This window comes from Trachinotus anak, unplaced genomic scaffold (genome assembly GCF_046630095.1).
Source record: "Trachinotus anak isolate AG129_WGS33_773 ecotype Australia unplaced genomic scaffold, CSIRO_AGI_Tana_v1 ptg000048l, whole genome shotgun sequence".
Lineage (NCBI taxonomy): Eukaryota > Metazoa > Chordata > Actinopteri > Carangiformes > Carangidae > Trachinotus > Trachinotus anak.
In genome coordinates, this window is record NW_027273899.1 from 270,001 (window position 1) to 284,738 (window position 14,738).

The 14,738-nt window shown below is 48.4% G+C and overlaps 1 protein-coding gene across 13 annotated transcripts in view; it reads right to left on the reverse strand.

Annotated features, from left to right (window-relative positions):
• Positions 1 to 3,119: 3,119 nt before the first annotated feature.
• Positions 3,120 to 14,738, reverse strand: part of spag9b (sperm associated antigen 9b) — a 29,803-nt gene continuing 18,184 nt past the window's right edge. For 3 of the 13 annotated variants that reach the window (XM_071473197.1, XM_071473200.1, XM_071473206.1), the window contains 21 exons: positions 14,550 to 14,607; positions 13,580 to 13,732; positions 13,431 to 13,488; positions 13,190 to 13,320; positions 12,667 to 12,723; positions 10,853 to 11,032; positions 10,095 to 10,224; positions 9,895 to 9,984; positions 9,516 to 9,677; positions 9,197 to 9,368; positions 8,909 to 9,112; positions 8,666 to 8,822; positions 8,105 to 8,233; positions 7,947 to 8,027; positions 7,784 to 7,851; positions 7,551 to 7,699; positions 7,195 to 7,366; positions 6,998 to 7,111; positions 6,207 to 6,386; positions 5,920 to 6,048; positions 3,120 to 5,833 (listed from right to left, as the gene is read on the reverse strand). In XM_071473197.1, the coding sequence (XP_071329298.1) occupies positions 5,715 to 5,833; positions 5,920 to 6,048; positions 6,207 to 6,386; positions 6,998 to 7,111; positions 7,195 to 7,366; positions 7,551 to 7,699; positions 7,784 to 7,851; positions 7,947 to 8,027; positions 8,105 to 8,233; positions 8,666 to 8,822; positions 8,909 to 9,112; positions 9,197 to 9,368; positions 9,516 to 9,677; positions 9,895 to 9,984; positions 10,095 to 10,224; positions 10,853 to 11,032; positions 12,667 to 12,723; positions 13,190 to 13,320; positions 13,431 to 13,488; positions 13,580 to 13,732; positions 14,550 to 14,607 (2,693 nt within the window). In that variant the 3' untranslated portion in view covers positions 3,120 to 5,714. Of the gene's footprint in view, positions 5,834 to 5,919; positions 6,049 to 6,206; positions 6,387 to 6,997; positions 7,112 to 7,194; positions 7,367 to 7,550; positions 7,700 to 7,783; positions 7,852 to 7,946; positions 8,028 to 8,104; positions 8,234 to 8,665; positions 8,823 to 8,908; positions 9,113 to 9,196; positions 9,369 to 9,515; positions 9,678 to 9,894; positions 9,985 to 10,094; positions 10,225 to 10,852; positions 11,035 to 12,665; positions 12,724 to 13,189; positions 13,324 to 13,430; positions 13,489 to 13,579; positions 13,733 to 14,549; positions 14,608 to 14,738 lie in introns of all 13 variants that reach the window. The other 10 variants (XM_071473205.1, XM_071473207.1, XM_071473195.1 and 7 more) reach the window with 7 other exon arrangements.

The window sequence follows — 14,738 nt, forward strand, 5'->3', positions numbered from 1 at the left end:
AGACTGACTGACAGCCATGGTGTGTTTCGTTTGTTCTCTTGTTAAAGGAGATGCTCTAAGTTTCAATCAAAACAGATTTTTTCAAATGTTTTTCTGAGAGGGTTTGAAGATTTTTTAAAAGCAGTTTAGCTAAAGCTACGAAGCTAACATTAGCATTAGCAGCTGTTTACTCACCAGTATAAAGAGATGTAGTGAGTTCATCCTTTACTCACCAACATCTGTCTCTAGAGGTGGAGACAAACGCCAGGGTTAACTCCACTGAAGTTAGCAGTGTGTGTGTGAGTGTGTGTGTGAGTGTGTGTTACTCATGATTCATGAACCACAGCTCATCTCATCATCAAAACATTGGATTCAGCAAAGTCAGCATCCACCTCATTACACACATGACCCTCTGTGAAATATACAAGGCCACACACACACACACTCACTGCACATAAAGTCCTGACAACTGGTTTTAAGGCTCAGTTTCTCTGTGGACTCAGGCTCTGATACCTTCACAGTATTAATATAGATTACATGAGATTCTTTAATTCAAACTTTTATTTAATCATTGAGGTTTCTCTCTTTTACAGTGATGTGGAGACAGAAAGAAAAGAATTGCACACTGAGGCCGGGAGTAGTGATGTTGTTGATTTTATATGTTTTGTTCACACCACAAAACTAAAGGCAGATTTCTTAACTTCAGAGCTCGTAGAGAGAGATTGGTCTGGTCCTGTGGTCCATCATAGATGTTCAACAGGGAGAAGACTGTCTAATAAGGGATTTATTGCACCAGAGAGGACCAACCAGTCAGTGCCATAGGGATCTTCGGTGATGAATGAGGACAGGATGACAGACTGGGAGGTCTGAGTGTGGAGGCTGCAGCACATCTGTAGATAACTTCATTATAAAACTGCCTCAACTACAGTTTTCCCACAGTTCAAGATGAAGCTGCATCTGTTGTTCCTGCAGTTTGGTGATGAACATGATGTTTAAATGTAAATGATTCATATTTATACTCTGTGACTCTGTGTTGTTAGCACTCAGTGTGAACAGGTGTAGACTGTTAACATTCATCTTTTGCATTAGCTCTGTTTTGATCACTGAGGTTGACAGCACTAAAATAAAGATGTAGTGTCTCAGCACGTCTGGACCATCTGTTTCACTGTGTGGTCCACTAGAGGAGAACTGCAGTAATAGAGGTGAGAGAGAACCATGGTCTGCACCAGGATCTGGGTGGAGGACTGAGGCAGGTCAGACCTGATGTTTCTGATGTTGTACAGAACAAAGAGTCAGGACCTGGAGACAGAGACAACCCAGTCTGAGAAGGCGAGCCGGTCCTCAGACATGACTCCTGGTTTGTCTGGCCCTTGGTTGTGGTCAGAGATGAAGAGGAGATGAAGAGACTGATGATGACTATGATTCAGCCTTACAGAGGTTCAGTTGAAGGTGGTGTTTCTTCTTCCATGAGGTGTTCAGAGACAGACTGAGGTCTGTGTGGGGTCATCTGGAGGGAGCCACAGGTATAGTTGGGTGTCATCTGCATAGTAGCGATATGAGAAGACGTGAGCCAATGACTGGACCCCGGGGGGTGGTGTATATTACACAGGAAGGGCACTCCAGTGGGGAGGGGTGGAATAAGGACGTTTGTCTTCACCATCACTCAGTGAAGGAGGGTTTTTACCAGAGAGGGAGATGACTGTTGTCTCCTCCTTTGTGCAAAGGGAGCACATGAGGAGTCTTCCAGATAGTAGGAATTACACCAATTGAGAAGGAAATATTAAAGATGTGTGTTATTTGCTCAGTGATCAGTGGAGTGGGGAGTTTGTCTGCTGATTTCCTGGAACCACTGGTTTACAATGCATTAGTTTCATACAACAGCCCCACCTCCACCACCCCCGTCTGTTGTAACCGTTCACTGACTCTTCAGAATTATTCAAGCTTTTTAAACCATTTTTAACTCATTCATTAGCTTGTTTCATACGTAAACAGAGGAACGTAGACGCAGGTTGTGTTCACAGGAAGCTGTGAACTGTTCTGTTTCTACACTGAACAAACAGGAAATGATGTGTTCAACAGTGAAACTGATGCTTGTAGCTGTTTCACCATTTCCATTGATGCTAAGTGGCTCAAACCTAGGCTACGTTAGCCGCATGCTAAAGTGCAGCTAACACAACAAAACCTGACTGAGTTGTCTGCTGTCAAGGTGCATTGTGGGTGATGCAAGAACCAGTGTCTGAAAGTCGTGATTGATGATACAAAGTTTTTTGTGTTCATGTTGTTTCAAACTTCAGGTGGAGCTGAAAGTTAGAAAGGAGAAAAATTTACCTGTTCAACATGTGACGACCTCTGACCTCTGAGTTCATTTCAGTTGGTCCATGAAAAACACTTTAAAATAAGATTAAACTTGTTCGAGACACAGTCATCAGCTGACTCCAGCACAGACTGATCTGGCTCGATCCCTCCTGCTCCACCATCAGGACTCAGGTCCATGAGTCAGACCTTCTCCTGAGGTCCTCAAGTTTCACGTGGTTCAAGTCTGCCCCCTGGTGGTGGCGAAGAGCCACCGGTCCCCTCAGTGACTGTTCACAACCTGCTGAGCCTGAAGCAGAGGTTTCATTATGACCTGAGGTGATGTTGGACAAGTGATAACATCTGCACAGTTAAATATTTTATTCTTTCAGATTTTCTGTCTGAGAAAACTAATGATGAACTTTCACCTGCATCAGAACCACGTTGACTGATACATTTATAAAATACATCAAGAAGCTGAGACTCAGACCAGAAGTGGTCTGGACTGGAGGGACACGTTTCCATGGTAACTGGAGTCAGACTTATTTAAAGCTTCACTGAATGGAAATGTAACTGGTTTTACTGGTTTAACTGATAATGTTGCTTTATGAAACAGAGGGTCAGAGGTCGACCTTTTTCCCAAAATGCATCCGGACATGTCACAGAAGGAAAATCACAGGTGTTAATAAAATGAGTAGAGGCTGAAGTCCAGGTTCAGATCCTGGTGTTGAGCACTCTGCCTCACTGCAAGGTTATTGTTAATGTTCAGTCTCACTTGTGAAAGGTCAAAGGTCAAACTGAAACATCCTGCAGCTCCTCTGATCATCACAAACACAACAGACAACAGGTGCCCACAAAAGTTGCTTTATTGAGTGTTAAAAACAAGCAGAGGCCAAAGACACTGTCAAGTACAGGTGACCTGACCTGGGGGGGGGGGGGACGACCTGCCAGGTTCATGAGGACACCTGTAGAAGAAGGCGGGAAAACTCCTCCAACCTGCTGTGATGGGAAGAAGTTTCCCACTGCATTCAGTTGACCCCCCACCCCATCCTCCCACCCCCAAACAACCCCACCGCCTCTCAGAGATATAGTGCATAGCTGAGTAAGTTATAAAACACAACAAACACACTCATCCCCATTTATATATTTTCAATGTACAAAGATACACTCTGCTCATCATCAAAATAAATACTGACATGGCTGAGGACGGACACACACACACACACACACACACACACACACACACACACACACACACACACACACACACACACACACACACACACACACACACACACACACACACACACACACACACACACACACACACACACACACACACACACACACACACACACACACACACACACACACACACACACACACACACACACACACACACACACACACACACACATCTGGGTCCAGGCAGCTGACGAGGATTCAGACCATGAGAATTATTTAATTTTATTATTGCTAAAGTAGGAGATCAGTCATCTGAGGGTTTGACCCCTGACCTTTGCCTCCCAGAGGACGGGACTCACTGACTACACACAGGTTGAGGCGATGACATCACATCAGTAAACCTGCATTTAAGAGTCGAAATGAAAATCAAACATTGTTTTCTGGTTTCCGGAGCTTCAAAGATGACGATGAGTGAGGACTCTGAACATCAGACTGTGTCAGTGTGGAGACGTAATGTTAAACTACAGTGAGACTTCTGAACGTTCACCATCCCTCAGTTTGTCTGCAGCACAGACAGGTGGTTTTTATTTAAGGTGGAATGATCTGATCAGTTACTGAGGAGTGGCCTCAGATCATGCAGCTGATTCAGTGGCGCCGCCCAGAGGCATGACATCATGAGACCGTAGCAGAGCTCGAGGTCTGCAGGGGTGCACCAGGTGTGGTTCCAATACATTTAGTTAATTGTGATTAACGAGTTTTGATGTGAAGCTGATCGTAACTACTCAAGTTTAATATGATGTCACGTATAATTATCCAGTTTGTTTTGATGATGCTCTGTAGATGATGATGATGAAGAACAAACTCAGACTCAGGGGAGTTGAGACGAGGGTGTCACGGCGCCACCTTGGGGTCAGTTAGTTAGTCAGTTAGCTCACTGTGTGTGAGCAGTGGGTGTGATGCACCCACCTGCTGACGAGGTGAGTTTTGCTCTCATGGTTTCTGCTACACAAACACTTTTAGCAGAGAAGAAGAAGAAGGAAGAAGGAGGAGGAGGAGGAAGAGGAGGAGGAAACAGCAGGTGCAGCAGCGTCGCTGCCTGAACCAGAATCAACAGTTTAAAGACAGAAACATTCAAACTGAAACATTTAGTGAAATCATGTGTTTCACTGAGACACATCAGTGATGAAGGTTTGACCTCTGGACCTGGACCTGGACCTGGACCTGGACCAGGACCAGGACCAGAGGGGGGTCATGTCAGTAACAACTCGTTCTCTTCTCTCACACTCTAAAAATATTTCACTTTCCAAATATCAAAGTCTAAAAATATATCTGATCTATACACCAGGATGTTAGAAAAACATTGTCTCCATGGAGACCACCTGTCAGCTGGCAGCAGCTGTTACATGAGACAGTCGCTGTTTGAGCAGCTGGAGAACAGGCGTCCATCTTTGATGGTTGAACCTTTGGTAGCAAACAAAACATTCAGGAGAATAAATATGAGTCAAAGCTTCAGAGTCTGACGGTGCCGCCCCGAGGAGGGGGCGGGGCATCAGGTCCGCAGAGCCACAGGAGGGAGGGGGGACAGGGTCACAGCAGGTCACAGAGTCAGAAGTGTGTGTGTGTGTGTGTGTGTGTGTGTGTGTGTGTGTGTGTGTGATCAGGTGATTGAGATGAAAACAGTAGAATCTGCTTCATGTCGTTCAAACTGAGGAGTTGTCAAAAAATCAGAGACTGAGGATGAGGATGAATCTTCATCTCTGTGACCTCATCGTAAACTGAGCTGCTTCTGTCACATGGTCAGGTCCGTCCTCACTGACCAGGTGAGACACACCTGGAGACTGATTAAACGCCATCTTACAATCAATACTGAAAGCAGAAATCTGCTCTGTGATTGGCTCCCACTCGCCCACATGATTACAGGACAAACAGGAAGTGACAGGTGATTATCTTTTGTTCTGAACCAGTCCAGCATCAGGACAAGAACTGGACCATGGAGGGAACCTGGAGAACCAGGTGAGGAACAGAAATCAAATCATATTAAAAGAACAGATTCAAATGTTCAAATCCATGAAATTAAAAAAGATAAAAGAAGAAGAAGAAGATCGAGTCCAGGTCTCCTCTGAGAACCAGGTCTAAGATCAGATGTTTCACACTGATTGTTCAGGTGTGAGGAGGGAAAAGTGCTGATCAGACTCCTGCACAGGTGAGTCATCCACCTGGCAGCAGGTGTGAGAGAATCAGGGGTCAGGGGTCAGAGGTCAGTCCTCATTCATAAGGACCTGCCAGACGATGAGATGGCTGCGCTCGGCTTTAGCCAGGAAGGGCTGCAGTTTCATGGGGGGGTCGTCTCCCTCCTCTGCCTCGCCGTCTTCATCACCTGCGGACACAGAGACAGGTGTTCTCTACGTCACTGTGACCCACGTCACTCAGACTCTTCAGACCCCCTTCAGGAGGTGAACTCACCCATCCTGAAGTCGATGTAACCTTCTCCTCCACTCATCACCAACATGGACCTGGATCCTTCCTGAGAGGAGGCGTCTGTCGCCTTGTCTCCTGCTGCGTCTCCTCCTGAGGACGAGGAGGAGGCGTGACCTGAGAGCAGACACACAACCTGTGACTCATACACGACACGTTCACTGTCTCACACAGACCGTCAGTACCGTCAGTGTATGAGGAACAGAGCGGGGCCGACACCGGGCCGACCCCGGGCCGACAGAGTTGGTCACATTTCAGATACTCGCTCTCTTTACCTGGGACAGCAGTGAAGAACTTGACAGCATCCCGGTGACCATGGAAACAGAGCTGAGCGTGAGCCATGGAGCAGTACGGGACAAACGTCCCGGCCGTCACCTTGTCGCCGCTGTCATCACCGTACACACGAACCACACTTCCTGGTTGGTTAGCTGCTGCCTTGGTCACCTTGTTGGCTGCTGATGGGACAGAGACACAGAGACTCAGAGACTCAGGACCTGATAAAACACGTTTTAGACAACATCCTGGTTCATCCCTTTATTGTGTCCCCTGGAAACACCTCTGTTGTCGTCCGTCTGTTCACGTGTGTTTTCTTCAGTCACAGTGTGTTGAGCCCTCAGGGCCACCATACGTTGGACATGACTGAGGCTCTGCAGAGAAGCTTCTAAGGATGTCTAACTCTGTGATTTGTTTTAACCCCCTCCCCCCATGTCTTCTCTTGGATGAAGCTTATAGTTAGGGCTGGCTCGGGTATGTCCTGATCCACCCCTTAGTTATGCTGCTATAGAGCTAGACTGCTGGGGGATTCCCATGATGCACTGCCCCCCCCCCAGCTCTGCCTCTGGAGCAGCAGGATCCAGATCCACCACTACTCATCATTACTATTAACTACTGTTATCTGTCATTATTATTGATAACACCATTACCTACACAGCTGATACAGATTGGGCGCCTGATAAACATAAAGAAATAAAAACCTGAGTTCAGCATTAACTGGGCAGCAGCTTCCTGGCAGAGTTAAGATCATATTCAATGAGGAGAGAATGTTGACACAGAATAAAAGACTCACTCTCTGTCAGGGGGATGGAGATGATGACCCCGTTCCCAGTGCCGATCCACAGTCGGTTACAGGAAACCATCAGAGCTGTGATCCTCACAAACGAGAAGCCGAGTTTCCCCGTACCTGAGACACAGGTGCAGAGACCACAGTTAGAACCAGACCTGAAGAGACCAGGTGTGTCAGACGCTGTCAGGTGTCGTCTGTACCCAGCATCTTGCTGACGTAGGGCTCGATGTCCACGTCCTGCAGGTGCTGGTAGGTGTGAGCGTGGAACAGCCTGAGGGTGGAGTCCAACCTGATGGACACCCAGATCCCATCACCGTCCCAGGCCAGCAGACGCACCTGACTGTCCTTACGAGGGTGGGCGTCGAACGACTTCTGTAGAGGACATGAGGACAGAGATGTGAGGGAAGATCAACCCCCCCCTTTACATTCAAGCAGTTTGATGAAATGTTGTCTTTAACACACACACACACACACACACACACACACACACACACACACACACACACACACACACACACACACACACACACACACACACACACACACACTACTGCACCTCTATCTTCATGGCTTTGGGCTGCACCACGTAGATCTTGTTCCTGTAGCCACACCACACCTTGTCGTGAACTATGGTCATGCAGCGGATGGAGTGGTGTGGCCTCCCCAGGTCCAACAGGTGGTAGTTGGTCAGGTCCCACTGTCCGTCTGACAGACACAGGCACATGGTTACACTGACTGAGGAACACTACACCAGCTGAGGATACCACTTCATTATAAATGTCCACTCACCCACTCCTCTGTGGAATATGGCCAGAGTCCCGTCAGACAGACCCACCAGGACCCGGCCCTTCACGTGTCTGTGAGACAGAGACAGAGTTCAGGAAGCAGCCAAAGAAGAGGGAAATCTGAGGCTGACGGTGCAGTAACACATCACTCAGGTCAGTGTACTCACACGATGCCGAGCACAGAGTCCTTCAGCTTTATGGAGTGGAGACACTTCTTCCACTGAGCCACAGAGGAGTGGACGTACACACTGGAACCACAGATGCTTGTCAGTCAGCAGGTTCCTCACCACACAACAGTCAGACGACAACAACCTGTCACACTCACCATCCGTTCTGTGCCCCCAGCCACATGGTGGGCAGGACGCTGCTCATCTTCTGGGCCTCCTCCCTCATCAGGTCCTGGTCCTCAGCTGTGGGGTCTGAACTGACTCCATCTTTCAACAGGTCGCTCTCCCTGGTCACCACAGACAACAGGAAGTACTGGTGTTACTGCTCTGTACAGTCGGTTCAACACAGTGTCAGTACGAGACCTCTCACAGGTTGATATTAATCTATGTGATGGTGACAGTGTTACTGTATGACAGTGTTAGTTGTGAGGGTGTTACTCTGTGAGGGTGTTCCTGTGTGACGGTGTTATTTGCGTTGGTGTTACTATGTGATGGTGTTCCTGTGTGACGGAGTTACTATGTGATGGTGTTACTGTATGACAGTGTTAGTTATGACTGTGTTACTCTGTGACGGTGTTCCTGTGTGACATTGTTACTGTATGACAGTGTTAATATGTGACTGTGTTAGTTGTGATGGTGTTACTCTGAGGATGTTTAAGTGCTGATGAAACAGACAAATTTCACTGGACACATGAACTGTGCCCGCCCCCTGTCATTACCTCTGAGAGTAGCTGATTGGAGTCTCTGCCGTCTGCTGAGCTCCCAGTGGATCAGTGAAGACGTGCTCGGTGTAGACCCCCCTCAGGGTTTCTCTGTGGTCAAGGAGGCCCTCGCTGGCCTCGGTGGCCTCAGTGGCTTCCTCTGCTGGTCTGGACTCTACAGAGGAGATCGTCTCAATGAACTGGTTCATGTCATGTGTCATGTTTAGGTTCACCGTGACACTGCATATCCTGACATCTCACCAGTTTCTTTCCCTGGGCCGTCTGCGATCTGAGGAACAGCTGCTGTTCCCTCTGCTGCACAGCCTACCACAGTGATGCCCCCCAGCACGCTGTCTCCACCCGCCGAGCTGCTGCTGGCTGCTGAGGAGCCACCCTCCCCCACCAGTCCTGCCTCAGAGGTTGGAGGTACTTCTTCACCGGCTGGGTAGTCCGTCTCTCTGGCACCTGAATGAGAACAGAATCAGAAGTGCTGCAGCCAACACACAGCAGTGATAAAACCTCCGGACTCACATGATCACATCCACTAACCTGGGACGCTGGTGATGCAGAGGACATGAGAGTTACACACAAAGAAGCTCTCCAGGATGTTTCCAGGCTGGTTGGCATCAATGACCACGGCCTTGGTGGTGGACTGGGTGCTGGTGCAGATCCACACCAGCGATGATAACTCATCCTGCTGCCGCAGCTCCTGCTGCTGCTCCTGCAGCGACACACAGAGGTTTGTTATCTTGTCAACCTGATGGAAGTGTGTGTCTGTGAATGTGTGTTTGTGTAGCTGCAGGTTCTGATAGTCTGATAGTCCCAGTCTGATGATGTAACTGAAAGGAGGAGGACCTGTGTGAGTTACCTTCAGGTCTTGATCCAGTTTTTCCAGGCTGCTCTGAGACCCAGTCTTCTTCTTCGGGCTCTCAGGTCCAGGCACGTCACTGTAGAACACACTGGCCCCCACGATCAGACCCCCGTCTCTGGTTTTCCCTCCAGAGAGATTCACACCAGCAGCACACCACAGCTGAGGCAGAGACACACAGTCACAACAACACAACCCTGTGAAAAACCGAGGCCAGCAGCACACAAACAGGCTGAGGATCAACACTAACTACACTGACTACACACTGGCTACACACCGACTACACACCGGCTACACACCGACTATACACTAACTACATACTGGCTACACACTGACTACACACTGACTACACACTGGCTACACACAGGTAGAGAATCACCTTCATGGAAGCGTCTTTCTCATCCAGAGGTCTGAGGAACATGGGAACAGGCAGGTTCTTCATCTTGCTCTCTGCCTGACCTCCGTTGGCCTGAACAAGGAAAACACAGCAACACTGTTACGTCTGATTTGTGTTGACATTGTGTTTCTGCAGCAGACTGACACAGGGGTCTCTGTGGTGTCATCACTGAAGCTCCTCACCTTGAACTTCTTGGGCAGGCTCCAGCCGTAGGCCTGGACTCTGCCGTCCTCCTTCTGGACGTGGGCTTTCACCTGCTGGTACTGAGCTCTCTTCTGCTCTCGCCTGGACACCACGTTATCAGCTGCTGCTCTGTGGACACAAACGCAGCACGATGACTGAGACGTCCGTCTGACAGAACCTGAGGGTTCCCCACAGAACCTCAGAGAGGTTCGCTGAAGACAAAGCTCAGCTCTGGTTTCAAAGACTGGTCAGAGGGGGGGCACACAGAGACCAGTACTAAATACACTGGAGCTGGTTTCTGTCAACACTGGTCTAATTATTTTAGGTAAACGGCTGATCGTGACTCTGTCCTGCTGTGGGCAGAAGGGACTCACACCTGTAGTCTGGTTCATTTGATCCAGACCAGGAAAAAGTTCTGCTCCAGCTCCGCCCTCTGATGTGTCTCCATGTGGTCCAGAGTCCAGTGGAGACACAGACTCTGAGCATTGTGAGTCCTCATTAGACTGGACCTCATCACCTCACATACAAACAGGTGATAATAATGTTATGCTCTCACCTGCACACCTGTCATATATAACAGGTGATGTCATGAATATGGGCGGGGCTACAGATCAGTTTGACTGACAGCTTTAAACAGATGGACTGAAGTGTCCCACAGTGTCAGAGCTTCAGTGAAATACTGTGATTCAGTTCCTGATGCGTTTCCCTCTTCAGCTGTCACATGTTCTCATGTAGCCCCTCCCCCTCAGTGACTTACTCCTCGTTAAGGAAGTCGAAGGCTTTGCCCTTGTCGCCGGGCAGCTGCTGCAGGGTGCTGCTCTTCTTCTTAACGGACGGCTGCACCTGAGAGGTGGGGGCGTTGTACTTGACGTTCACCGGGGCCTCCACCGCCGGCTTCTTGGCCGCTCCGCCCGACGAGCTGAACAAACGGCTGAAACTGGAGGTGTAAGGGTGGGGAAGTGGGAGGAAGAGAGGACACAGACAGACATATAGAGGGGTGGACACAAGCAGCAGCTCAGCAGCAGAGTGGGGTCAACACTGAGGGGTAGGAGGCTCCTCCCACTAACACACAGGTACACAGACTGATCATGACCCTCTCACTGACCCCCCTCCCAAACAGAAAAACATCAGAGCCCCCGTCACTCAGAGAGCTGGAGGGGAGGGGGCGCAGGGTGTGCAGGGTTAATACTGAGCACCGACCAGGACGTTAGTCAACAACACAGAGCACAACAGGCCTGACCACAACACACAGTTCACCTACACCTGCTGACCTGCACCTGCTCACCTGCACCTGTTCATCTACACCTGTTCATCTGCACCTGCTCACCTGCACCTGTTCATCTACACCTGTTCATCTACACCTGCTGACCTGCACCTGCTCACCTACACCTGTTGACAAACATGTTAAACATGGAGGTTGATCTGACTGTCTAACTTCAGTCGAACTGATTTTAACAACAACCCAACAAACACACCTCCTGCAGACAGACACCATGACACCAGGCACAGTGAAGGAGGACACATACATACATACACACGCACGCACGCACACACGCACGCACGCACACACACACACACACACAGGGAGACGCAGAGAGACGTGCATCAGTCAGACCTTCTCTATTAAACACAACAACCTGGTTCTTCAAACCAAACTCCTGGAGCAGGTTCACGTCCTCCAGTAGGAAACAGGTGTATTTAAGGCTCCGCCCACACTGACACATTTCATTTTAAAGACCATTTTAAAGACCACACTATCACACCTGGAAACATATCACATGACCATTCACATACACTGGGCATGTGCAAGCCAGTTTAAACAGGAAGCAGATTGTCTACTCTGCAGTCCCAGTCCCAGTGTCCCCCTGAGGCCTGAGTCCTGACCCCTCACAGACTGAACTGAAGTCACCTGGTCAGTGATGAGTGTGAGGATGCAGGGGCTCAGAGCGGTGTAAAGAGGAAGATGGCACTTTGTGATATCACATTACCTTGACAACGCCAAAACATAGAGTATAGTTGTAGGTTAGTGACTTTTGATTTGAAATATTTTTTCTCTTCCTGTTCGTGAAGAGAACAGTGATCATGTGATCACAGATAACAACACACAGTTCACCTGAGTCACCACCTGTGTTCACACACGTGGAATTCTTCATTGTAGCGTTAGCATTAGCGTTAGCTCCTCCTCATTTGTTAAACGCTCGTCTTCTTATTCTTTTTTTTTTTTTTTTTACGATTCATGGCTGTTGTTTACCATTTTTAATGTGTTCCCTGGTAACCATGGTAACCCTGTGTCTAACATCGGTGCTATGAACTGTGGGTAATCCTCTCTGACTAAAGTCAGCAGAAATGTGGAACTACAGGAAGTGTGCTTAAAGGGTTCAACAGAGTCCGTGACGTGTTTTAAACTCGAACGTGTCAGTGTGGATGAACCTGATGAACTTTGACCTCAGTTTCCTCCAGATCATCTGTCAAACAGACTCTGTCACCATGGTTATGATTTACCTACGACACCATGAACCATGGTGACATCACAGTGACCACACAGAACCACAGAAGAAGAGAGGAGCTTACAACTGCCAGAGGCTGGACTTCTTCTTCTCTGGTAGAGCTGGGTTCTCCTTCGACGCCCTGAGATAGAGAAGTCACGTTAAACCTTTACACAAGGTTTACACACACACACACATAACGTGTGTGTTCAGTGTGTGTGTAGTGTGTGTGTAGTGTGTAGTATGTCGTGTGTAGCGTGTAGTGTGTGTAGCGTGTAGCGTGTGTAGCGTGTGTAGTGTGTGTAGCGTGTGTAGTGTGTGTAGCGTGTGTAGTGTGTGTAGCGTGTGTAGTGTGTGTAGTGTGTAGTGTGGGTGTAGTGTGTAGTGTGGGTGTAGTGTGTAGTGTGTAGTGTGGGTGTAGTGTGTAGTGTGTAGTGTGGGTGTAGTGTGTAGTGTGTAGTGTGTAGGGTGTAGTGTGGGTGTAGTGTGTAGTGTGTAGTGTGTAGTGTGTAGTGTGGGTGTAGTGTGTAGTGTGTAGTGTGGGTGTAGTGTGGGTGTAGTGTGTAGTGTGTAGTGTGGGTGTAGTGTGGGTGTAGCTGCTGTCTCACCGGATCATCTCCGTCCATCTCACCGCCTCCTGCAGCTCCATCAGTCTCTCCTTGTACTGGTTCCTCTCCATCAGGACTCGGGCCATCTCCACCCTGGTGAAGCGCTTCCTCTGCGCCGTGGGCACGTCGCTCTGCTGACACACAACACAACACGACACATCACGACACTGCTGACGCGCTGTCCAACACAACCCACCGCTCCTGCTACACAACAACACAAACACACAGCACAAAGACTCACATCATCCTCGTTCTCAGTCTTCACTTTCTGCTTGGCCTCCTCCAGCTCTCCTCGGATCCTGCGGGACAGTAAAGAGTTAAACCTGGGCTCTCGATCGGCAGGGTTAGGGTTAGTTTAACCCTAACCCTGACTGATCCAGATCCACTCACTTCTTCAGCTCCTCCTCCAGCTCTCTGTTCCTCTCCTCCAGTTTGCTCTTGGCCTGATTGACAGCGTCCAGCTCTCCTCTGAGAACCTCCTTCTCACAGGACAACTCGTCCACACGAGCTATCAGGTCATTCTTCACCACGTTCAGAGCGTTTCTGGAAACACACACACACACATATATACACACACACAGGTGAATACAGGTGATGCTGATGTCATGTCTACATCACACAGGAGGGGGCAGCACCGTCCTGTCTGCAGTTGGTCTGCAGGGACACAGGACGAAGAGAAGAACTGAGGTTCACAGCTTCAGTGACGATGAACCTGCTTCACTGGAGGAAATGAGCTCAGTTCAGGTTCAGTCACTGAAGCTGCTGCTGAGAAAAAGTCCTTCACACCACAGATCAATAACAGATCAGTAACAGATCAATAACAGATCAGTAACAGATCACTAACAGATCAATAACAGATCAGTAACAGATCAATAACAGATCAATAACAGATTAGTAACAGATCAATAACACACAGTAACACACACAGTTACACACAGTAACACACAGTAACACACACAGTTACACATAGTAACACACAGTAACACACAGTAACACACACAGTAACACACACAGTTACATACACAGTAACACACAGTAACACACACAGTTACATACACAGTAACACACACAGTTACACATAGTAACACACAGTAACACACAGTAACACACACAGTAACACACACAGTTACATACACAGTAACACACAGTAACACACACAGTTACATACACAGTAACACACACAGTTACACACAGTAACACACACTAACACACAGTAACACACACAGTTACACACAGTAACACACACAGTAACACACACAGTAACACACACAGTAACACACACAGTAACACACAGTAACACACAGTAACACACACAGTAACACACACAGTTACACACAGTAACACACACAGTTACACTGACTTGGTCTCCAGCAGCTGAGTGTTCTCATGGATAAGATGCTCCACCTCCCGACCCATACCTGAAAATGATCACAGGACATCATCATCATCATCATCATCATCATCATCATCGGCTGCTCTACAAACACACTGCTCTGTCATTCTTACCTAGAAAGTTGTAATCTGATCGTCATGCAGAGGAACATTAGAG